The sequence below is a fragment of the Ornithorhynchus anatinus genome, chromosome 17 (assembly GCF_004115215.2).
Source record: "Ornithorhynchus anatinus isolate Pmale09 chromosome 17, mOrnAna1.pri.v4, whole genome shotgun sequence".
Taxonomy (NCBI): Eukaryota; Metazoa; Chordata; class Mammalia; order Monotremata; family Ornithorhynchidae; genus Ornithorhynchus; species Ornithorhynchus anatinus.
The window spans coordinates 329,380-352,243 of record NC_041744.1 but is presented as its reverse complement, the minus strand read 5'-3'; the positions used below and the strand labels follow the sequence as shown (position 1 = coordinate 352,243).

Here is a 22,864-nt window from a genome sequence, read left to right as displayed (position 1 = left end):
GCCCCATCTCCGTCCGGACCGCCCCGGCGACCGTCTCGGACCGCCCACCTCAAGCCCGTCCCGGCCGGTCGGCCCCCGGCGGCCCCCCGGAGAGGAACGGGCGCCGACACTTGCCGTGTTGAAGTCCCGGGCGTACAGGGAGTCTCCCAGTCCGAACACGGCGTAGTTCAGGTCCTTCAGGTAGGTCCGGCCGACCCTGAAGTCGTGCGCCGCCTCCTCCAGCCACTTGCAGAACCAGGTGGCGTTCTCGGGCGGCCGCCCGTCGGCGTAGGTAGCCAGCAGGAAGACGCACACGTTCCCGTTGGCTGCCTGAGGGGGGAACCGCCCGGAACACGGGGCACCCGCTGTGACCGGCCGCGGGCGCTGCCCACCGGGGAGCCGCCCTGGAGAGACGGCATCGGCCGCGACCGCCCCCCGAAGCCCTCGCCCCTCTCGAAAATGACCGAAGCAGCTCCTGCTGACCCCTGGACGGTCCATTTCCAGCCAGGGCGAAGCTGAACAAGTGAGGTGGGGCCCGCCGCCCCTCGACAGCGTCCCCCCACCCTCCCCCGCGGCTTCCTCAGAGGGTAGGGTCCGTGTCCGGCCAATAGGTAAAACACAAAGTCCCCAAGACTCCGACCCGGCCCACCGGGTCTGGGCCGACAGCCGGCTCGGGAGACCGACGCGTAATCCCCCCCACGGGAGCCCCCCGAAACGGCAGGGCTGGGGAGCAGCCGGGCACCGACTGGCCGGTTAGCCCGGGAGATGCCCCTCTATCCTCCCACCCGGCCGTGCGGGCACCCGCAGAGAGAGGGAAAGCATCACCAACCTCGCCCACCAGCCGATCCTCGGGATCGTAGTCTCGGAGATCGACCACGTCCACGGGGGAGGGCAGGGCGGCCGCTGCTCCGGCGAGGATCGTGGCAAATCCCTGCGGGCAAACCGAGCGCTCGGTACAGCCCGCAGCACACGCACGATAAAGACGACTGACCGACCGACGGACCGAGCCCGTGCGGTGCCACGAGCGAGGGAGTGGCCGTCGGCGGACCCTTCACTCAGTTCAATCGTCTGTCGTGCGCTTACAGTGTGCAAAGCGCTGTCCCGAGCCTCTGAGAGAGTAAGCTACGATGGTACGTAGGTTTCCACCCCGTTACGAGCTTGCAAACTAGAGGAGGCGCTTCACCCAAGCTGCAGGGGAAAGGGAGGCGGGGTTAAGAGGGAGTCTAAGAGGATACCGGATCCCTTTTACCTTCGCCGTGCCCGTCTGGGAGCCGTAGAAAATCCTCACCGCAGCAACGCGATCGTCCGGGTTTCGGAGGGGCGCGAGGCCATTGGGTAGCGTGGCCTCGGATCCCCGTGCGGGGGCCGCTTTTCTCCGAGACTGGTCACCCTGCGGGGCAAGACCGACCCCCCCGTCACCAAGGAAGCGGGACTTGGTCCCGCCCTCGGGGAGCTCACGATCAAACACGAGAGACGTGCAGGAGCTCATCCACAGAGATGCCCGACAGATTCGACGTCCCCCCCCCCCCCGACTCAAACACGTGAGCTTGTCAGAAGCAGAGCCAACCCGAAGAATCATTTTAGGACCTTAAGAGTTCATCGATCTATCCTTCTAAAAGTATTTACCGAGTTTCTGTTCTGTGCAGAGCCCTGTCCCGGGTACCTCCTGTGTGCGGGGTGCCGTACCGGACACCTAACTATGGGCAGAGGGCCGTCCTGGACATCTGTGCGCCAAGTGCTGAGATGGATGGTATTTATTGGGTGCTTACCGTGGACAGAACGCTACTAAGCAAGCGGGAGAGTACGATACAATAGCAGACGTGATCCCTGCCCACAAGGAACAGTCTAGAAGGGAAGGCGGGCATCATAATGAATTAAAAATAGAGGAAAGAGAGTATAAGGGTAACTCTATATGTGCTGCAGGGATGAGGGTGGAGTGAATGTCAAGAGCTTGAGGGGTCCAAGTGCATACGCGACGCGGAACGGAGAGCGGGGAGGGGAAAGGAGGGCTCGGCTGGGGAAGGCCGCTTGGAGGAGGTGTGATTCATGAGGGCTTCGAAGGCGGGGAGAGGGGTGGACCGTCGGATATGAAAGGGAGGGAATTCCGGGCTAGAGGAAGGACGTGGGCAAGGTGCTTGGTGCGTGGATCCCCCACTGTTGTAGAAGCACCTCGAGAGCAGGGATCAAGTCTTCAGACTCTCCTTTTCTCCCAAGCGTTTAGTTCAGCGTTCTGTTCTCGGTAAGCGTTCACTCACTGGGAAGGAAGGAGGAGCTAAGGTCGACCGGCAGGGAGGGACCCTTGGAGGGGATGGGATTCCACGAGAAGCAGCGTGGCTCAGTGGAAAGAGCCCGGGCTTTGGAGTCAGAGGTCATGGGTTCGAATCCCGGCTCTGCCACTTGTCAGCTGTGTGACTGTGGGCGAGTCGCTTCACTTCTCTGGGCCTCAGTTCCCTCATCTGTAAAATGGGGATGAAGACCGTGAGCCCCACGTGGGACAACCTGATGCCCCCCGTGTCTACCCCAGCGCTTAGAACAGTGCTCTGCACATAGTAAGCGCTTAACAAATACCGACATTATTCTTATTATTCCAGGAGGCTTTGAAGCTGGGCAGAGCAGCAGTCTGGCAGATTCTAAAGAAACAACACGGCTTAGTGGAGAGAGCCCGGGCTTGGGAGTCAGAGGTCATGGGTCCCAATCCCGGTTCCGCTGCTCGTCAGCTGTGTGACCCTGGGCGAGTCACTTAACTTCTCTGTGCCTCAGTGACCTCGTCTGTCAACTGGGGATGAAGACCGGGAGCCCCACGCGGGGCAACCTGATTACCGTGTAATAATAATTATATTGGTATTTGTTAAGCGCTCACTATGTGCCGAGCACTGTTCTAAGCGCTGGGGTAGACACAGGGGAATCAGGTTGTCCCACGTGGGGCTCACGGTCTTCATCCCCATTTTACAGACGAGGTCACTGAGGCACAGAGAAGTGAAGTGGCTCGCCCACAGTCACGCAGCCGACAAGTGGCGGGGCCGGGATTCAAACCCATGACCTCGGACTCCAAAGCCCACGCTCTTTCCACTGAGCCACGCTGCTTCTACCCCAGTGCTTAGAGGAGCGCTTGGCGCATAGTAAGCACTTCACTAATACCGAGATTATTATTTATTCTTATCACTATTATCGCTTGGCGTAGAGATCCCATCCCTCAGCGCCCCCAGGGTCTGGCCGAGTCTCTGGCTTCTCCGGGTGTGGACCCCCGGCCCTGCCACCCCTCGGGGCCTGGTTACCCGCTTTCTGCTGACAAGCCGGAAGAAGAACCAGAGACTGAGGCCCAGGGCCACGCAGGAGTAGATGTAAAATCGGTTCCGCCACAGAGTCGCCGAGTGAGTGTAGATGAAGCTCCCGGGCTCGGAGAAGGCGTCTGAAACGTAGACGTTCGCAAGCGGAGTCACCTTCCCGTAGACGCCCCGAATCCCCCGGTCGGCGGGGGGTGGCCCGAAAGGGACGCGTGGGCCTCCGACCAGGGCTGATAATAATGACTATGGTATCTGTTAAGGGCTTAACTACGTGCCAGGCACTGGACTAAGCGCTGGGGTGGATACAAGCAGATCGGATTGGACACGGTCCCTGTCCCACGTGGGGCTCACGGTCTCGATCCCCATTTTCCAGGTGAGGTAACTGAGGCTCAGAGAAGTGAAGCGACTGGCCCGAAGTCACACAGCCGACAAGTGGGGACGACTGCCAAGGGGCCCGGACCCAGGCGCTGGGGCGCGATCGGTCCGGGGGCCACGGGAACGGCGCGTGCACACGCACGTGTACGGGACTCCCCCACTCCGGGCTGGGGGGTCGGAGGTCATGGGTTCTAATCCCGGCTCTGCCGCCTGTCAGCTGTGGGACCTTGGGCGAGTCATTTCACTTCGGGCCTCGGTGACCTCATCTGTCGAACGGGGGTGAAGCCTGTGAGCCCCACGTGGGACCACCCGAGGACCCTGTATCTCCCCCGGCGCTCAGGACGGTGTTCGGCCCATACTGAGCACTTAACCGATACCGACATTATTATTATTATTAATTCATTCAATGGTATTTATTGAGCGCTTACTATGGGCAGAGCACGCTACTAAGCGCTTGGAATGGACAACTGGGCAACAGATAAAGACCATCCCCGCCCGATGACGGGCTCGCAGTCTGATCCCGGCCTCGCCACCCGTCAGCCGCGCGACCCTGGGCAAGTCACTTGGCTTCTCGGTGCCCGCACGGGAAGCAGCGTGGCTCGGTGGAAAGAGCCCGGGCTTGCGAGTCAGGGATCGTGGGTTCTAATCCCGGCTCTGCCCCTCGTGGGCTGTGTGACTGTGGGCAGGCCACTTCCCTCTTCTGTGCCTCGGTTCCCTCATCTGGAAAATGGGGGTGAAGACTGTGAACCTCACGTGGGACCACCCGATGACCCTGTATCCACCCCGGCGCTTAGAACGGTGCTCTGCACATAGTAAGGGCTTAACAAATACCAACGTCATGATTATTATTAAGAGGGTGAGCCCCACGTGGAACCACGCGATGACCCTGTATCCACCCCGGTGCTTAGAAGAGTGCTCTGCACATAGTAAGCGCTTAACAAATACCAACATCATGATTATTATTAAAAGGGCGAGCCCCACGTGGGACCATGCGAGGACCCTGTATCTCCCCCGGCGCTTGGAACGGTGCTCTGCACATAGTAAGCGCTTAACAGATACCAACATTATTATTATTATTATTAAGAGGGTGAGGCCCACGTGGGACCACGCCATGACCCAGTATCTCCCCCAGCGCTTGGAACGGTGCTCTGCACAGTGTAAGCGCTTAACAGATACCAACATTATTATTATTATTATTATTATTAAGAGGGTGAGTCCCACGCGATGACCCTGTATCTCCCCCAGCGCTTGGAACGGTGCTCTGCACAGAGTAAGCGCTTAACAGATACCAACATTATTATTATTATTATTATTATTATTATTAAGAGGGTGAGGCCCACATGGGACCACACGATGACCCTGTATCTCCCCCAGCGCTTGGAACGGTGCTCTGCACAGTGTAAGCGCTTAACAGATACCAACATTATTATTATTATTATTATTAAGAGGGTGAGTCCCACGTGGGACCACGCGACGACCCCGCATCTCCCCCAGCGCTTGGTACAGTGTTCTGCACAGAGGACGCGCTTAACAGATAGCACCATTATTCTTATGATGATGATTAAGAGGGTGAGTCCCACGTGGGACCACGCGACGACCCCGTATCTCCCCCAGCGCTTAGAACAGTGCTCTGCACAGAGGAAGCGCTTAAGAGACACCAACATTATTTATTATTATTATTATTATTATTAAGAGGGTGAGCCCCACGTGGGACCACGCGATGCGCCGGCGTCCGCCCCAGCGCTCAGATCAGCGCTCGGTCCATAGTAAGGGCTCAGGAGGCAGCAACATGAGGAGGAGGAGGAGGAGGAGGAGGAGGGAAAGCGGGCCCCGGGGCCCGACCTTACCCATGGCGGGGAGCCTGCGGCGGGCGGCGGCGAGCCGAAGGGACGGACGGCCCTCCACCCACCGCCCCGTGGGCCAAAGGACGGGCTGAGGGTCCTGGGCGAGGGTGGGTTTCGCAGAGGTCAGGGCCTCCGGGCCGCCCCCGGGCCTGCTTCTCGGGGGCGGGGAAGGGAGGCCGCGGGCGCGCTGCACCCCGGAACCGCACACGACGGCCCCGCGGGTCCCGCCGGACCGCCCACCGGGGGGCACATCCGGGCCGGGCCGGGCGGGGGGAAAGGGCGAGGGGGCTTCAGGCGGGGGCGGGGCCGGGCGGGGAGGCCGCGATCTCATTGGACGCGGCTCCGCGGCCTCGCTGCTCATTGGCGGAGGCGGCCGGGGAGGCCCGCCTGCCCCGACGTCCAGGCCGGCCCGCCTCTGCCGGCGCGGGCGGGCGGGCGGGCGGTGCGGGCCTCGGGCGCCTCTCCTTCCTTCTCCTTCTTCTCCTCCTCGTCGTCGTCGTCGTCGTCCTTCTGCTCGGCGCCGTCGGGCCTCCGGCCGTCATGTCCATCTTCACGCCCACCAACCAGATCCGCCTGACCAACGTGGCCGTCGTGCGGGTCAAGCGCGGCGGGAAACGCTTCGAAATCGCCTGCTACAAGAACAAGGTCGTCGGCTGGCGCAGCGGCGTGTGAGTGGCCGCGGCCATGGCCCACGCCTCCCTCCCTCCCTCCCTCCGCACCCCCAAACACCTCCTCTTTAATAATCACAATAATAATAATAATAAACAACGGGGGTAGGTGTTAAACGCCTCCTCCGTGCCGAGCCCTGTCGTGAGCGCTGGGCGGATCCGAGCCGATCGGTCGGTCGGTCGGTCGGTCGGGTCCCGTCCCCGTGGGGCTCGCGGCCTTCACCCCCCATTTCGCCGATTTCACCCCCCGAGAAGCGAAGGGACTGGTCCCCGAGTCACCCAGCTGACACGGCCCGATTCGAACCCACGACCCGGGACTCCCCAGCCCGGGCTCTTGCCACGGAGCCGCGCCCTGGGCGGGGCTCTGTACTGAGCGTGGGTCGCGGGATCCGCCCAGTCGTTTGTCCTGAGAAGCAGCGCGGCCCCGTGGCAAGAGCGGGGGCTGGGGAGTCACGGGTCGTGGGTTCAAATCCCGGCCCCGCCGCTTGTCAGCTGGGTGACCTTTGGGCCAGTCGCTTAATGATAATGTTGGTATTTGTGAAGCGCTTACCAGTAACTAGTTACATAGTAAGCGCTTCACAAATACCAACATTATTGGTATTATTATTACTAGGTGCAGAGCACTGTTCTAAGCGCTGGGGGGGATACGGGGTCATCGGGTTGTCGTCCCTCGTGAGGCTCACAGTTCATCCCCATTTGACAGATGAGGGAACTGAGGCCCAGAGAAGTGAAGCGACTCGCCCACAGTCACACAGCTGACAAGTGGCAGAGCCGGGATTCGAACTCATGACTCTGACTCCCAAGCCCGGGCTCTTTCCACGGAGCTACGCTGCTTCTCTGGGCCTCCGTGACTTCATCTGTAAAATGGGGATGAAAACTGGGGGGACCACCTGATCACCTTGTATCCCCCCCGGCAGCGCTTAGAACAGTACTTCGCACATAGTAAGCACTTAACAAATACCATCGTTATTATTATTTCCCTCAGTCCCTCCTCCCCATTCCCCCACTCCCTCCCTCTGCTCTTTCCCCTTCCCCTCCCCACACCACTTGTGCATATTTGTATATATTATTTATTCCTCTATTTTATTAATAATGTGTATATATCTATGACTCTGTCTTGACGGCATTGATGCCTATTTGTTTTGTTCTGTTTTCTGTCTCCCCCTTTTAGTCTGTGAGCCCGTTGTTGGGCAGGGATTGTCTCCATCCGTTGCCGGATTGTACATTCCAAGCGCTTAGTACAGTGCTCTGCACACAGCTCTCAGTAGATACGATTGAATGAATGAGGAGTTGATGAGACAGAGACCCCGTGGCTTAGTGGATAGGGCACGGGCCTGGGAGTCAGAAGGTCATGGGTTCTGATTCCGCCTCTGCCACAGGTCTGCTGTGTGATCTTGGGCAAGTCACTTCACTTCTCTGGGCCTCGGTTCCCTCATCTGTAAATTGGGGATTAAGACTGTAAACCCTATGTGGGACAGGGACTGTCTCCAACCCGATTTGTATCTCTCCCAATGCTTAGACCAGTGCTTGGAATGTAGTAAGTCCTTAAGGAATACCGTGATCATTATTATTATCTAGCGAGGGAGACGGATACTAAAATAAGTTAGAGACAGGAGAAAACCACACACTACAAGGGCGCAGCACACCGGGTGTGGGGACGAGAGCACCTCAGTGCTCAGGCGGTGTGGAATTTGGTGTAGAAAGGGGAGAGATGAGATGAGGGGTGGCTTCCCGGAGGAGATGCGACTCCAGGAGGACCCCCGCGACCTGTGGTGGAAATCAGGGGATGTGGTTCTTGATTCTATTTATTGCCATTGTTCTCATCTATCCGTCTCCCCCGATTAGACCGTAAGCCCGTCAGAGGGCGGGGACCGTCTCTATCTGTTACCGATTTGTCCATTCCAAGCGTTTAGTACAGTGCTCTGCACGTAGTCAGCGCTCAATAAATACTATTGAATGAATGAATGCATGAATGAATGGTTCTCGGGTCAGTGTGCGGCCCAGGGCCGCCGCCTCCTCCCCACCGTTCCCTCCCCGTGAGGGCAGGCCCAGAGAACCTGTCCCCGTCTGGAGCCCTGCCACCACAAGCAGGAAACGAACTTCTCTTCTTTAACGGGAAGGCACTCTGCATACAGTAAGCGCTCAATAAATACGATGGAATGAATGAATGAAATGTGGGGGCCGGAGCATCGGCGGGCAGCACGCATGTTGACCGGTCGTCGCGAGGCTTCCGCTTGCCCCGAGGGGTGAGGGCGGACCCGGGCTCCCGAGGACGTTCTTCCCCAGCCTCCTGCCGCGGTTTTTTCATTCATTCATTCATTCAATAATATTTATTGAGCGCTTACTATGTGCAGAGCACTGTACTAAGCGCTTGGGATGAACAAGTCGGCAACAGATAGAGACGGTCCCTGCCGTTTGACGGGCTTACAGTCTAATCGACGGGCTTACAGTCTAATCGGACGGGCTTACAGTCTAATCGGACGGGCTTACAGTCTAATCGGGGAGTTTTTTCCAACTCCCCAAGGCCTGTGTCCTCCCGTTGCTTCTCCTTCCGCCTCCCCCACCCTCAGACAGGTTCCCGGGACTCCCTTCCGAAAGCCGAGTCAGATCGGGTCACGCACGATCTCTCCCAGAGTCCAGGCTGGGCACTGGTCTTAAGCACCGTGGCAGGAGCTGAGGAAAGGCAACCGGAGAAGATGGTGGTAACAGATGAATGGAAAGTTGACAAACTATTCCCGGGGTTCTCAGATCGTGACTTTCTTTTTTTCTTTTTTTTTTTTTCCCCTCCCCTTTCCTCCTCTTAGTGAAAAAGATCTTGATGAAGTTTTGCAGACTCACTCGGTGTTTGTAAATGTATCTAAAGGTCAGGTGGCCAAGAAGGAAGATCTCATCAGCGCCTTTGGGACGGATGACCAGACTGAAATCTGTAAACAGGTTAGTGCCCCGCAGTCCACTGCCCATCGCTCTCCGCCGCCTTCGGAGTTCAGAACCCTGCGCTGCTGACTCCCCCGTCCGGGTGGGGTTTTGAAAAATAGGTGGGGCGTGTTCTGCCCGTGGAACACGTATGAGCCACGTGACCGCAAGGTAGTGACCCACCCCTCGCTCAGCGCTCCCTGAGGCCTCCTTCCCTGAGCGTGCCGCAGGTGTGTTTTCAGGTCGGTCAGTTGTCATTTGATAACTTTCCCTCCTCCTCCTAGATCTTAACCAAAGGAGAAGTACAGGTGTCAGATAAGGAGAGGCACACCCAGCTGGAGCAGATGTTCAGAGACATTGCAACTATCGTGGCGGATAAATGTGTGAATCCTGAAACGAAAAGACCGTACACGGTCATTCTCATCGAAAGAGCGATGAAAGACATCCACTACTCTGTCAAAGCCAACAAGAGTACCAAACAGCAGGTCGGTGTGTATTGGTACATACGAATGTGTCCGCGGGTTTAGCTTGGCATTTAAAGTGATTTTTCCCCATTTTTCCCTTGGCCCTCGGCTGCCCCCACAGCCAGTGCCGACGAGAAAAACGGTATGTCGTAAAGCCGAAGCGGAGCAAGTGTAGGAAAGTCCCGTGTGCCACTGCAGGTTGGCATCCGGGTACGACGTGTGAGCGGCACGCCGTTACGGCCGACGACCGGAATGGATCTGAGTGTTGGGTGACCCTCACCTTGGCCTGGCTTGATTTCTCCCTCCCGGTTTAGGTCGGAACCTCAGGGATGAGAAAATGGTTTTTAGTTACTTGGGGAGACACTGTTTTCCCCCCAAATGGTGGGGGGGAACCCCCCCCAACCGCCCCCCCCCCCCCCCCCCCCCCCCATTCATACATGCGTGCATGTGCGCTTCGGATGAGTCAGTGGTCCTGCCACAAAACTAGAGAATGGCTGATGGGGCCAAATCCCTATTTTCGAAGGGGTCTTTTGTGCAAAAGTGGGACCCTTGACCAACAGCAGCCTCTCTTCCCTTGCCTGTCTTGGGCACGGAGCCTCTTGTGAGAACAAGAGACCACCAACACCTGCTTTTATTCATAGGCCCTGGAGGTGATCAAGCAGCTGAAGGAAAGCATGAAGATCGAACGTGCTCACATGAGGGTGAAGCTCGTCCTGCCATCAAGAGAGGGAAAGAAGCTCAAGGAAAAACTCAAGCCCTTGATCAAGGTTATAGAGAACGAAGACTTCGGCGACCAGCTGGAAATCGTAAGATCAAAATGCCTTGGTTCTTCTTGCCTTTGCCCTCCTTTAAATCCCCAGGTGGTTTGGTGGTGCTGCGACACTGAATGAAACGCCTCCGTTGGCGGGTGCAGGGAGGTGGGGTGATGGGGGGGACACCCTGCGACGAAGAGAATTCCACACCAATACAGTACAATAGAGGAAAGGAAGGGGCAGGTTAACAACTAAACGCCCCCTTAGCCCACCGGCTACCGAGGACTTACCGGAGCCTCCTGGGAGTGCTCGGCCCTGCGCCGTAAGCCGGGGGTCGGGGGCAAGTGGAGGGAGAGTGAGGATGGTCTGCGGGGGCTAACTAGCGGAGAAGACAGTGGTATTGAGTGCTCAGTAGGTGTAGAGCACTGTACTAAGTGCTTGGGAGAGTACGGTCTAAGAGAGTCGGAAGACACATTCCCTACGCGCCAGGAGTTGACGGTCTAGGTCGGGGGGTGGACATTCAGATATAAAGTATGGACATGTGTATGAGTTCTGTGGGTGGAGTATTTCGAATCAAGTGCGTAGGTGACCCGGGAGGGAGAGGGAATAGGAGAAATGAGGGCTTAGTTGGGGAAGGCCTCTTGGAGGAAGTGGGGTTTTTCTTCTTTTTCAGTAGGGTTCTGAAGGCGGGGAGAGTGGTGGTCCCCTGCCCTCCGTAATGGGGTAGGGAGGGGCCGTCTGCACCCCGGCGACCACGTGAGACGCGGGGCCGTGGGTGGGCAGGATCGCGTCGACCGACACCCTCGGGCTCTTCTTTCCCGAGCACTTGGTCCGGCGTTCGGCGTGCACGCGCCCTAGACGCTGAAATCGATTGCGGTTTACGACTCTTGCTCACGAGAACCTGTACGCAACTGCCCTTTCTGTGATCAGTAACTCGACGAAACCCATTTCAGGTCTGTCTGATCGACCCAGGCTGCTTCAGAGAGATCGACGAGCTCATTCAGAGCGAGACCAAGGGGAGAGGATCCCTGGAAGTTCTCAACCTGAAAGACGTGGAAGAGGGAGACGAGACGTTTGAGTGAGGGGGAGGGGGGGCCCCCCCGGGGTCTCCGGCTGGACGTGCGACGTCTCCTTCCGCTCTTTTCTCACACCTTAACCCGTTCACTTTCTCCGTGTTTTCCTGCCAAGTCTCTGCTCGTGTCACCTGATTGGTAATAAAGCTTTGGTTGTTATAATTAAGCCGTCGACTAGGGGTTAGGCAAGAGAGGCCCGTCCCGCCGGCTACCGTGGGGCGCGCGCCCGGATGTTCCCTGGGGTCTGACCCGGCGAGTGGTTCTGAGGGACGTCCGCCTCCACTCCTCCCAGCCCCCGCCCTCCTGCCGGGCCGTGGGCGTCGGGGAGGGCCCCGGGTTAGCGTCACGTCCCCCGACGGCCTTTGTGGGCACCGGATGTGGGGGTGGGTTTTTTTTCCACGGGGACCCCCCCGAGAGGGGGTGACGGTCTGCAGAAAGCGAGAGGTGAGGGCGAGCTCGGGGCTGGTTTTTTCCATGGGGACCCCCAAAAGGGGGTCACGGTTTGCAGAAAGCAAGAGGCGAGGGCGAGCTCGGGGCTGGGGTTTGATCTCGGCCGGCCCACGGGGAAGCCTGGGTCCCAGGGGAGCCTGGGAACAGACAGTGACACGGTCGCCGGGTCAGCGGCAGAAGTGTCGCCTCCTGCTGCCAAATTTAAACTAACGACGATGCTCTAAAAAAAAGTCATTTATCGCCACTTTTGTTAAATGTATAATATGTTAATACAAGTTAAATTCTATGGAGTAAATAAAAACACTATTCTTTTTATGAATCCGTTGCTTCTTTGTTCCCAGGCAGCCTCCTTCATATTTCCCTCGGCTCTGGAGTCAGTTTAGAAGGACTGTGCCTTCTCCAACTAGCGGTAGTAACGGTGATATTATTATCCATCTGTCTCCTGGGGGAATCCCTTAAAATGACTTCTGTCTCCTTCCCACAGTAACTAAAAGAGAACTGTTAAAAAACAAGAAAGCTAATTTTTGCCCTCAGGGAGTCTGCATTCTGGAAGAAAAGATCCCCCCCACCCACGACATCCAGAAGTGCGCATTGTGTTTCGACAAATGGTACGGTTTTCCCTTTTGAGAATTTCTTTTGAGGAAAATAGCAAACCAACACAAATGGAGGCCGAGCTCCCAGCCTGGACCGGGCCTCCTGGGGGCCGTCGGCCCCGCCCGGCTAACGGAGCCCGGCCCCGTCACGCTTCGATGTCAGTCTGGGCAGCGGGGCCTCGGCGCTCCCTCCGGCAGGCGGAGGGGGGAAAGGCCAACGGCCCGGGTGCCTGCCCGCGCCTTCGGGAGGCGTCCCCGCACACGTTCCCCTGCCCCCCGTCCCCGAGAGCAGTGACGGATCCCGCCACTGAAACGGCCTGGAGGAGGGGGCCTTTGGGGAAGCGGACTGCAGACCCCCGAGGATTTACGGAGTCGGGGTAACGCTGCCTTGCGATGCGTGTCTTTGCCGTCACTGGCGGCGGGAGAGGTTGCGAGGCTGAACCGACCCGGCCTCCCGGGTTCAGTGGATCCGGTCCCCCTTCCGACGGAGGGGTTCGGCGTCTGGCGGCCTCTCCCGTGGACGAGGGCGCCTCCTCTACAGCCAGCAACTTTTCTAAGGGAGCTGGGGGTGGGGCGCGGCTGGAGGAGCCCCTGATGCGGGGTCGGCCCCCGAGTTCCGGCCCGGCATTCTCCACCTCTGTGCAAAGGAGTGCGAAGCCAGAGGCTTTCTCCTCTGCCGTGAGCCGGTGCTACTTTTTAAGTTGCCATAGCGGTAAGGGCACTTCAAGGGTGCAGAGGACTGTATTAAGCGGCGCTGGGAAAGAACACGGCGGCGGGCTTTGGACGTGGCGTTGGCACTCGGGGCTTCCCTGGCCTCAGCTTCCAGGGCACAGCAGGCCCCCAGGACCCAGCGACTTCACTGCCGCGGGACCCCATCGCGGGGAAAACTTGGCTAGCGGAGCATCCCGTCGCCTTCGGCTCCGAGAGGGCTCCCGGGGTCGGGCGGACCCTCCCTGGTTCCCTTGGACCCCTGGCTTCGGAGCAGCCGCGGGCTGCCACGCCCCGGGGGTCCGCCGGCGCCTCTGCTCCCTCCCCTGTGAGGGTTCCGGCCTCGTCAGATGTAGATCACGTCGGACTCGTGCTGTTGAACCTGCAGGGGTGAAACCAAAAGTGTTTACACCCCAAGTCGGCTGAAGAAGGTGTGGGGATGGCCGCCCTGCTGGACTCCGGCTCCTTGCGACTTCTTCCTCCTCCTCCCACTCCCACTTCACCCCTGGACGAGGACTAGGGAGAGCACGTGTGCTTGGGCGGCAGGAGGAGAAACGGCCGTGAAAATTTCGTGGGACCAAGCTGGGAAAGGGAATTGGACTTAAGGACGTGGTCCTCTTCCTGCCTCACAAGAGAAGCAGCGCGGTGGTGTGGTTAGAGCGCCGGCCTAGGGGTCAGAAGGGCACGGATTCTAATCCTGGCTCTACCACTTGTCTCCTGTGCGGCCTTGCGGTCACTTCACTTTTCTGCCTGTTACCTCATCTGTAAAGTGGAAAGCGAGACCGCGATCCCCAAATTGAACAGCGACCGTGTCCGACGCGATTTACACGTATCCACCCGAGGGGACACTACCGTGCCCGGCACATAGCGCTTAACAAATACTACAATCGGTATTATTATCTAGCGTTATTATTACAAGAGCCACCGCTGCAGTGGGGCGAGAGCAGGCGGGCCCCCTGGCAACGCTTTTCCCCCGAGGGCCCGCTCCGCGCAGCGTCCGGCTGACGGACGGAGACCGGGCTGGGGGAGCGGTCGGAAACGGGACTACGTGTACCTTGATGATGTTTCTTCGGGCCGCCGTCCCTGCGTTCCTGGAGACCGGGGTGTCGGTCGGAAAAGCGTTTTTTCCCACTGTGGGTTGGAGGCAGTGGCCGGTGTAGACCCAGCTGCCCGGAGCGTGGGCGGGGTGAGCGGGGAAGGACGCGGGCATATTTTCATCCAAGGCGGCTCTTCCCGTGAAGGTCGGCGTCCAGGACGCGGCCTTCGAGAGCGGGGATACATTAGGCCAAATGGAGGAGCAGCAGCAGCAGCTCACTAAATCTACAGGCCCAGCTCCCTCGACAATAACCCGAAACTCTTCCGCCTCCTTGGAAAACCTTCTCTGAAGAAGGATTTTTCTCTGCCCTGGTGAAGTGCCAGAGAGGGCCTCACCGCTGCTGTGAGGACTGAGGGGTGCAGCACGGGATTCAATCTCCCCCCGGGAGCACCGGGGCACTGGGACGAGGCCGCCCGTCACTCTCCTGGGCGTCCACCCTCCACCTCTCAAGGAAGGAAGGGTCCGGACCGAAGCTTACAAGATGGCAAAAACCCCTGGCCCCACATGACCCCGAGAAAGCGCTCTTACACGGGGACGAGTCTGCGTTCCGGAGGCTCGAACCGGAAAATGGCGGGTCACCACTGTGTCTCCCGCCTTCCCCTCCCCGTACCTTCCCTAGAGCGTGGCCTGGGGGCCCCGGGGCCCCATCCCAGGGTGGGAACGCCCCAGCTTGTTTCTCCTCGAGTTTCATGGCCTGGATTTCCAACTTGAGTTCCTTCAGTCGGTCTTCAAACTTTCTGCTCTTCTCCAGGTAATCTAGCCTGTGGTAGAGGGAACGTGAAGAGGCTGCGCCGTTCCCCACCGCCCTGTCCTCCACCTCCCAACCCCCTCGCCGTGTGCCCTCTCCCTCTTTCGGGCCCCGCCTCGCTCTGACCCCTGACCTTCAGGCAGGGAGGAGTCAAAGGAAGGAGTGTGTGGGTGGGCCTGGATACTTTGGATACTGGATACTCATCCTTTAGGATTTGTTGCAATTTGTGAGTGGCTTGTGGTTTTGAGCGGTTTTTGGGGTTTGGGTTTTGTTATTGGCAAAAGTTTCCATGGAAAAAGGCTGGGAGTCCATGGCCCCGGTCCCCCCACCCTCGGACCACAGCGCGTCACCCTCAGAAGATCTCCCGGTCGTGACAAACATTGGGTGTCCCAGCGGGCAACTAGCGGGTCTGTGCCCATTGTTCCCTGCCTGCCTCCTGCCCACACCAACCGCTCCATGGCAGAGAGGTAGACGGGTGGGGGTGTGTGTGTGAGTTTGGGGCGGTGTCAGGAGACCCTCGTCACCCCGGTTCCTGCTCCTAAAGCAAAGCCGCTTCCGACAGGCACCCAGAGCGGACCTCTCTCTCTCAATCTCCAGGGACAGGCGCTTTAGGTCTGCGTCCTTCAGGTCCTGCTTCACGAAGCCTCTCTCAGAACCGGCGTCTCTGGGTTCTGCCAGGGGGAGGCCCGGGTACCCGATCGCCTGCCGAAAGGAACGGCGTCGTTGCCACGGCCCACTGGGGTCCCCCCGACTAACGAGGCCTCCCCCGAGGCTTTATTCTTCCAAGCCCCAACCAGGACAGAGCTGGGACAGTTACGGTTCTCGGCTCCAAACCCCCACCCAGGCCACAGTGGCGGTGGGGAGCCGGGGGCAGTGTGCTTGTGTGCTGGGGCGGGGGTCATACGTGCACTGTGAAGTCGGAGCATGATGGCCGGAGGATGGGGAAGGAGCCAGGTCGCTCACGATGACCAGTGTGCCCATTTTGGCAGGACAGTTCTGAAATCCGAAAGTCTGCCCCGCCCCCCGCTTTGGGGTTTGGGACGCCCATTTATGGCCCCCAAACCGGGGTGCTGCCCCTCCGCAGAGTGTGAGGAGAGAGAATGGGGCCCAGTCGGACAAAAGATGCCCCGTGGTCGGGACCCACGGGATCCGGGGTACGGGCTTCCACTGCGAGCGGCGACCCCCCAAGCAGCCTGACAGCCCCCCGGCTCGGTCATCCCCCCCCCCGCCCGGGGCCCTGGACCTGCCGCCTCAGCCACCACCACCAGCCAAGATGGTGCTGGGAGAAGGCGAGTCCCCGGCCCCCGCTGTCCCCGTCCTGCTGGGGCTCCCCAGGCTCCAGTCCCACACGGGCTCCAGTCCCACGCGGGGAGCCGCGGACGCACCGGAGCACAGAGGCGCGTCACCTCCAGCAGCCTCAGCTTGGCCTTGCGGGCCGCCTCTCTGGCTTCCTGCAGATCTTGTTTCAGGTGTTCGGCCTCTTTGGTTCTGGCAGACCGAATGCCCCCGTGTGAGGCCCCGGACCCACGGGTCCCGGGGAGGGGCGGGCGGCGGGGAGGCTCCCGACGAAGGGGACCCAGTCACCCGCAGCGGCCTAGCGGACCGAAAGGGAGAGGGCTTCCCCCTTCCCTGCGGGAACTGCATTTCACCATCCCGGGAGGGCAGGGCCCTTGGGTGGCCCCAGCGGGCAGCAGGAGTCGATCTTCTCCCTCCTGCCCACCGCACACCACCCTCCCTCATCTTCTGCTCTCCCTCGTGGACCGCTGTTTCCAGGCCCGGTCGACAAAGCCCTCGCTGAGCCAGGGCTCGCTCTCTACCTGCCCTTTTCTGACTTGCTCCTCTTCTCTCTCAGGCCCGCCTGACTTCCTGCCTCTCCAAATTTCCAAGCACAGGCCACCTTCGATTTCGGCCAAAGGAACCCCGATGACTCTCCCTGTTTGGTTCTGGGTCTGCACATGCAATAGGAGCTTCTCCCGCCTCAGGTCGGTCTGGCCACGGGGCTCTGTGGGGCAGGGGCGGCCAGGAGCCGAGACGGAAGATTCCTCTCTAACGTTAGGCCTACCGACCGGAGGAGCCCAAGTCCCGAGGGGAAGACGAGACGGCTCCTCCGAGGCTCTCCGCCCCCGGGCCATCCCCCGGACTCCCCCGCCTGATGGGGAGACCCGGGTTGGGCTTCGTCCAGGGGCCTGCAGAATGGGCCCCGGGGCCAAGCCCCCGGGAAAGCGGCCCCTCCGAGGGCCACAGCCTGGGCCGAGGCTTCTCGTGGGTGAGGGATTCCTTTGGCTTCCCACGCTTTCTCCTCGAGGGGCCGGACGTTTACCCCCGACCCCGCTCCCTCTGGCCCGGGCCCCCTTGTCTCCGGGAGACGGTGAGGCCTTGTCCTTCTCCTCACTCCCAAGGTCACTAGCCAGCTGGCCCGGCCGCCACCCGCCTCCTCCTCGTCCTCTCCCCGCCGCTCCGCCCTCACCTCCGGTCGGACTCCTTGACCAGCTTCACGGCAATCAGCTCGGCCTCCCTCATCTTCTGCTCCATGAGGCGTTTCTCCTCCTTGGTCTTCAGGGCGGCGAGCTCCAGCCGCTGCCGCTCCTGCTCCGCCTCGGCCGCGTTCTGGGCCAGCAGCTTGGCCTCCTCCTCGGCGATCTGGGCCTTCTCGGCCAGCAGCTCCGATGTCTCCTGGGAGTGGAGCTGAGAGGAGGGCGCGGGTCGGCGCGGGGCCGCGGAGGGCGGCGGGGGGCCGGCGCCCCCGACGCCCACGGATGCGGCCGGGGGAGAGGGGACTGGCCGGGCGGGATCCCGTCCTGTCCTGCCCATCCCCCAGGAGCCTCACCAAGGCCTCGTTGGCCTGCCTGGCCTCGGCTTCCAGCTGGAACAATCTCCTCTCCAGCTCGCCTTTGGCTCGCTCTGCTTCTTCTCTCAGCTGCTTCTCCCTGGCCAACCTCTGATGCTCCATCTGGAAAAGCGATGAGCGGGGTGGGAGGAGGGAGGAGAGGCTTGGGCCTGCAGATCCACTGGCCCCTGTCTGCATGGAGCTGCAGGAGAGGAGGACTAGGCATCTGTGAACGTGTGTGTGTGTGTGTGTGTGTGTGTGCGTGAGTCTGGGAACTGATCAGACAATGATATTTATTGAGCACTTACTGTGTACAGAGCACTGTACTAAGTGCTCGGAAGAGTAAAATATAACAATATATAGATACATTCCCGGCCCATAATGAGCTTTCAGTTTAGAGGAAATGCACGTGGGAGGACCCGTGAGCACACGTGTGCAGGTGGTCAGTGGCCGACAGGAATGCAGGTGGCCGGGCCAGGACCCCGGAGGGTCAGTGGGTTCCTAGGCGCCAGCCCGTCTCCCCTGCCTCCTGGTGCCAGAGCCCCACACCCGGGCCAGGCCAGAAGCAGGTACCCGGAGTCCCAGGCGTAGCCATGCCCCCGCCCCCACTGCCGCCGCCACCGCCCACCTTTTTCCGTGCCTTCTCCTCCTTGGCCTGGGCCTTCATGTGCTGGATCTCCACGGGGTCGACTCTGCGCCGGCGCATGAACAGGTCGTGGTTCCCGATGCACAACTGCAGGATCTGGAAAAGGGGCGTGGACGTCGGGGTGGGAACCGGAGCCCAGTCCCCTTCTCCATGATGCCAGGAGACGCCCCTGCCCCACCCTGCCCTCGATAAAGCGGCCATCTGGCGTTTCATTTCCCTTTAGGGGTGTCGCATCAGGGCTCGGTCCATCCCTCAGGTTCCCGGGTTTCTGCTGGGCCGGGGGCCGGAGAGGTGGGATGTGGGTTGGGGGAAGGGGAAGGGAAGCGGGGGTTCACAGCCATTCCATTTCCTTTCTCTGCAGGGCCACAGAGCCGTTCCTTTCTCCAGGGCCCACTACACTTAAACTTCCCGCCAGTCTTTCTTCCCCGTCAACCTGTCCACTGGTCAGCGGCCGAGGGTTCAGGCTTCTTTCTCGATGCCCCACGGCGAGACCCACTCCCCTCGGCTAGGACTGATTCCCACCCCAAGAGCTCCGTGTTGGAGGCTGGCACAGCCCCACGGTCCGGTCAGGGATGGGACGGAAGGGGCGGACGGGACGGTGGGCTCTAGAGCTCTGGACCGGACCCGCCCAGAACGCCAGTCGACCGATCCCTCGATCAAAGGAGCAAGCGCCCTGTCCGCCTGGCCTCGGACATCCGCTGCGTCGCCACGCCGACCCGGTGATCGGGGAGAGGAAACCGAGGTGAAAATCAGGGTCACCGTTTGGGCAAAAAGATTCTGCCTGGTCGCCGTTCAGTTTTTGGAAAGGTGGGGAAACGTGCTTACCAATTTGTTCACTTTCAGCTGTGAGGAAAAAAACTTGAAAACTTCAGCTTTTTTGTCAAGCGGCTTAATGGTGAGCTGCAGAAGAAGGGGAAAGGACCCAGTGAAACACCAAGCACCCAGCACTCCAGGCCGGGCATTCCGTATCCAGCCCGCCATCCCCAGTACTCCACTCCCAGAGCTCCGTGCCCAGAACTTTGCGCCTGGTGTTCCGTGCCCAGTGCACCACCTTACCTCTGTGCCCAGCACTATCCCCAGCACTCCTTGCCCATTGCTCTGTGCCCAGTGTGCCACCCCCGGCACTCCACTGCCGGAGTTCCATGCCCAGGACGGCTCCCCCAGTGCCCCGTGCCCTCGTGCCTCACCGAGCAGGCCGCCCCGCTCCGGGACCCAGCTCTGGGCCTCTTTCCCCTTATCCTGCTTAAGGTCTAACAGGCAGGACCCGGTCCCACAGACCCCTGATTGTCCTTGTCACAGATTCCAGATTGTGGAAGATTCCCCCCCTACCCACCGGCAGGAATTTAGGGTCCTGTACTCCAGGAGTGTGTGTGTGGCGGGGGGGGGGGGGGCCTGGCTACCCTGATCCTCCCCCGGATCATTCGCCTCGAGCCTTTTGACTCTCAGGAGCTGGCCCGATGCTGCTTTCCGGGGCCAAAACCCACTCCGCCTAGGTAATCGATCAATCCATCCATGGTAGGTAATGAATGCTTACTGGGTGCAGAGCACTGTACTGAGCACTTGGGAGAGTGCAGTACAATCGAGTTGGCAGACGTGCACCCTGCCTACAGAGAGCTTACAGTCTAGAGGGGGGAGACAGACAAATAAATTACCCGTAGGGGAAAGGGTAAGAGAATAAGGATGTGGATATGAGGGCTGTGGGCTGAGGTGAGTATCCAAGGGCTTAAGGAGTTCACAGTCCAGTTCACAGTGGATGCAGAACGGAGGGCGGATAGGAGAAATAAAGGACCTGGTCAAGGGAGGCCTCTTGGAGGCGATGGGATTTTAGGAGGGCTTTGAAGATGGGGAAAGTGGTGGACTGTGGGATATGGAGGGGGAGGGAGTTCCAGGCTGGAGCAAGGGGTGGGTGAGAGGTCGGCAGCGGGACAGACAGAGGGATGATAAGATAGAGTCATTCAATTCAATCGTATTTATCGAGCGATTACTGTGTGCAAAGCACTGTACTAAGCTTTTTGACCGCATTTAGACTATAGGGAAGCTCACCCTCACTCTCCCTTGTGTCCCCTGCCTCCCGGCTTCCCCTCTCCTCCACCCCCAGCTGCCCCTCAGTGCCTCCCTGCCCCTCACCTCTCTCTCGCTGTAGGAAATGTTCCTGATTCCACTCCACTCGAAGGACTTGTTGGGCGAGAAGCGGTTGTCGACGCTGTAGACGTGAACCCCCTTGGCGTCGACGCCCAGCAGGAGGTCCGTCTGCCGTTTATTTTGCTGGGGAAGACGGAGTGTGGGAGTCGGCGGATCCTGGGCCTCCGGGAGCCCCGAGCCCGGAGGGACTCTTGGGGTTTCTCGGGAGCTCGCCGGGGCCCAGGCACCGGGCCGGGCGCTGACTGGGGGCTGGAGCTGGGTCCCGTGCCGGGAGCTCCCTGTGAGCTGGAACTGAGCAGCAGGCCGGGAACTTGCCGGGGGCCGGGGATAGGCACCGAGCCGGGCGCTCTCTGGGGACCGGGGATGGGCACCGTGCCAGCTGCTCACTGAGGTCCGGGATGGGCACTGAGCCGGGCACTTCCTCGGACCTGGGACTGGACTCTGCGCCAGGTGCTCACTGGAGGCTGGGGCTGAGTACCGGGTAGGGGGCTAGCTGGGGGCCGGGCACCACGCCGGCCCGGGGGTTGGGTACCGTGCCGGGCACTTGATGGGATCTGGGGCCGGACATTGCGTCGGATACTCGCCGGGGGCCGGGTCCTAGAATGAGTGCTTGCCGGAGGGCGGGGCTGGGTGGCGGGCCGGGCACTCGATCAGATCCAGAGGGCAGGGCGAGAGCTCTAACCGCTGTGCGGCACCACTAAGCTCCTCAGGTGCACGTTCTAAGTGTCCCCCTGGCCCTGGCCCTACCCACAAGGCTTCGCATAAAACCTCTAGAAGAAGAAAGTTTCTGTGCGCCAAGCCCCCACCTCATTCCGCAGCGCAGCCCCCACTGCGGCCGGAGAAACGGTCAGCGGTAGCAGCGAGCCGACGGTCCGGGTGCACTTACTGCGATGGGGAAGTAGTTGACCCCATACATGTCCAGATCCTGTGCGATCTTCAGGTAATTCATCTCCGCTTCGTCCCTGAGGAAGAGAGGACAGAAGCGCGGTTAGACTCGGGGAAGCGCCCAAGAAGGAGGCGGGGTCCCCGTGGCCCATCTCCTGCCCGCACCCTCCTCCCTCCCACACCTCGCCTCGCAGCTCTTCCGTGGGTTCCGCCTGAAAGGGAGAGAGGGCTTGCCCGTATGCACCCCCGGAGCTTAGTACGGTGCCTGGCACATAGTAAGTGCTTAACAAATACCGAAATTGTTATAATCATTAGGGGCTATCTGGCATTTAGTGGGGTGGGTTTGGCGGTTCTCTCTCCAGACTCTCGGCTCCCGCCCTGGGCTGACCCGGCCACAAATTCTGCACCTGCTGCCAAAGAACCCAGGCCAGGGGCCAGAGAACCTGGGACAGGGGCTAGAGAACCCCAGGGGCAGAGGCCAGGGAACCCCAGGGCGGAGGCCAGAGTCCCGGGGCAGAGGCTAGAGAACCCCAGGGCCCAATCCACCATCCGCCTGCCCTTTCCAGGTGGCCACGTTTGCAAAAACTCTTCCTGCTTCTGGCCGCCTCGGGGCCACCTCCTTCGAGCGCGACCTGGCTCGGTGTGGGCAGAGCGAAGCCAGCACCCGCAGAAGCCCCTGGCTCTGAACTGGGGGAGGGGAAACTCCCAGAGGAGGCCCGTGTCACAGTTGGCATTTCCCTCCAGCTGCTCTAGCTCTTCTCACCCCTGGTCCCGACCCCTGGCCTGAGTGGATTATGGATTTCATCGCTCGGGATCGCTCACAGGTCAAGACCCCATCCCCACACTGGTCAGCTGGGGGGGGGGGGGCGTGGACACTCGACAGAGCTGGCTGCTGGCCAGGGCTGGGGCTGGGTGCCGAGGCTCGGGGGGACAGGGGTGGGCGGCTGTCACCCACGGTGGCAGTGTTCCCGGGTGCCAGACCTCTCCCCGGGGGATCTGTTGGGTGAAGTGCAACTAGCCGCTTCCCAGGCGGAAGGAAGGAAGGAAGGAAGGAAGGAAGGAAGGAAGGAAGGAAGAAGGAAGGAAGGGGAAGGAAGGAAGGAAGGAAGGAAGGAAGGAAGGAAGGAAGGAAGGAAGGAAGGAAGGAAGGAAGGAAGGAAGGAAGGAAGGAGGAAGGAAGGAAGGAAGGAAGGAAGGAAGGAAGGAAGGAAGGAAGGAAGGAAGGAAGGAAGGAAGGAAGGAAGGAGGAAGGAAGGAAGGAAGGAAGGAAGGAAGGAAGGAAGGAAGGAAGGAAGGAAGGAAGGAAGGAAGGAAGGAAGGAAGGAAGGAAAAGCAGGGGAGATGGCTATCAGTGCCGTCGGCTCCGCGGCTGGACCCTCCCACGGCCAGGGACCCCGGCTGGGCAGCGGCATCCCCT

The 22,864-nt window shown here is 60.2% G+C and overlaps 3 protein-coding genes across 3 annotated transcripts in view; 1 reads left to right on the top strand and 2 right to left on the bottom strand.

The window, feature by feature from the left end:
* TYW1 (tRNA-yW synthesizing protein 1 homolog) overlaps nucleotides 1-5,697 on the bottom strand; it is a 28,807-nt gene extending 23,110 nt beyond the window's left edge. Inside the window, exons 1-5 of the mRNA XM_039914530.1 lie at nucleotides 5,486-5,697; nucleotides 3,255-3,388; nucleotides 1,229-1,369; nucleotides 809-910; nucleotides 115-309 (exon numbers count right to left, since the gene is read on the bottom strand). Coding sequence (XP_039770464.1) covers nucleotides 115-309; nucleotides 809-910; nucleotides 1,229-1,369; nucleotides 3,255-3,388; nucleotides 5,486-5,489 — 576 coding nt within the window. The 5' untranslated portion in view covers nucleotides 5,490-5,697. The remainder of the gene's footprint in view (nucleotides 1-114; nucleotides 310-808; nucleotides 911-1,228; nucleotides 1,370-3,254; nucleotides 3,389-5,485) is intronic.
* A 232-nt stretch (nucleotides 5,698-5,929) lies between these two features.
* SBDS (SBDS ribosome maturation factor) lies at nucleotides 5,930-12,121 on the top strand. Its single transcript, XM_029082370.2, has 5 exons — nucleotides 5,930-6,150; nucleotides 8,955-9,084; nucleotides 9,348-9,548; nucleotides 10,169-10,333; nucleotides 11,233-12,121. Exons 1-5 carry the CDS (start codon nucleotides 6,023-6,025, stop codon nucleotides 11,359-11,361), a joined length of 753 nt encoding a protein of 250 aa, XP_028938203.1. The 5' UTR covers nucleotides 5,930-6,022; the 3' UTR covers nucleotides 11,362-12,121.
* The window catches only part of LOC100093617 (merlin), a 24,687-nt gene continuing 13,937 nt past the window's right edge, over nucleotides 12,115-22,864 (bottom strand). The window contains exons 8-18 of the mRNA XM_029082368.2: nucleotides 21,449-21,524; nucleotides 20,548-20,685; nucleotides 19,246-19,320; nucleotides 18,403-18,516; nucleotides 17,775-17,897; nucleotides 17,415-17,632; nucleotides 16,333-16,435; nucleotides 15,525-15,649; nucleotides 14,810-14,960; nucleotides 14,158-14,364; nucleotides 12,115-13,485 (exon numbers count right to left, since the gene is read on the bottom strand). Coding sequence (XP_028938201.1) covers nucleotides 13,450-13,485; nucleotides 14,158-14,364; nucleotides 14,810-14,960; nucleotides 15,525-15,649; nucleotides 16,333-16,435; nucleotides 17,415-17,632; nucleotides 17,775-17,897; nucleotides 18,403-18,516; nucleotides 19,246-19,320; nucleotides 20,548-20,685; nucleotides 21,449-21,524 — 1,366 coding nt within the window. The 3' untranslated portion in view covers nucleotides 12,115-13,449. The remainder of the gene's footprint in view (nucleotides 13,486-14,157; nucleotides 14,365-14,809; nucleotides 14,961-15,524; nucleotides 15,650-16,332; nucleotides 16,436-17,414; nucleotides 17,633-17,774; nucleotides 17,898-18,402; nucleotides 18,517-19,245; nucleotides 19,321-20,547; nucleotides 20,686-21,448; nucleotides 21,525-22,864) is intronic.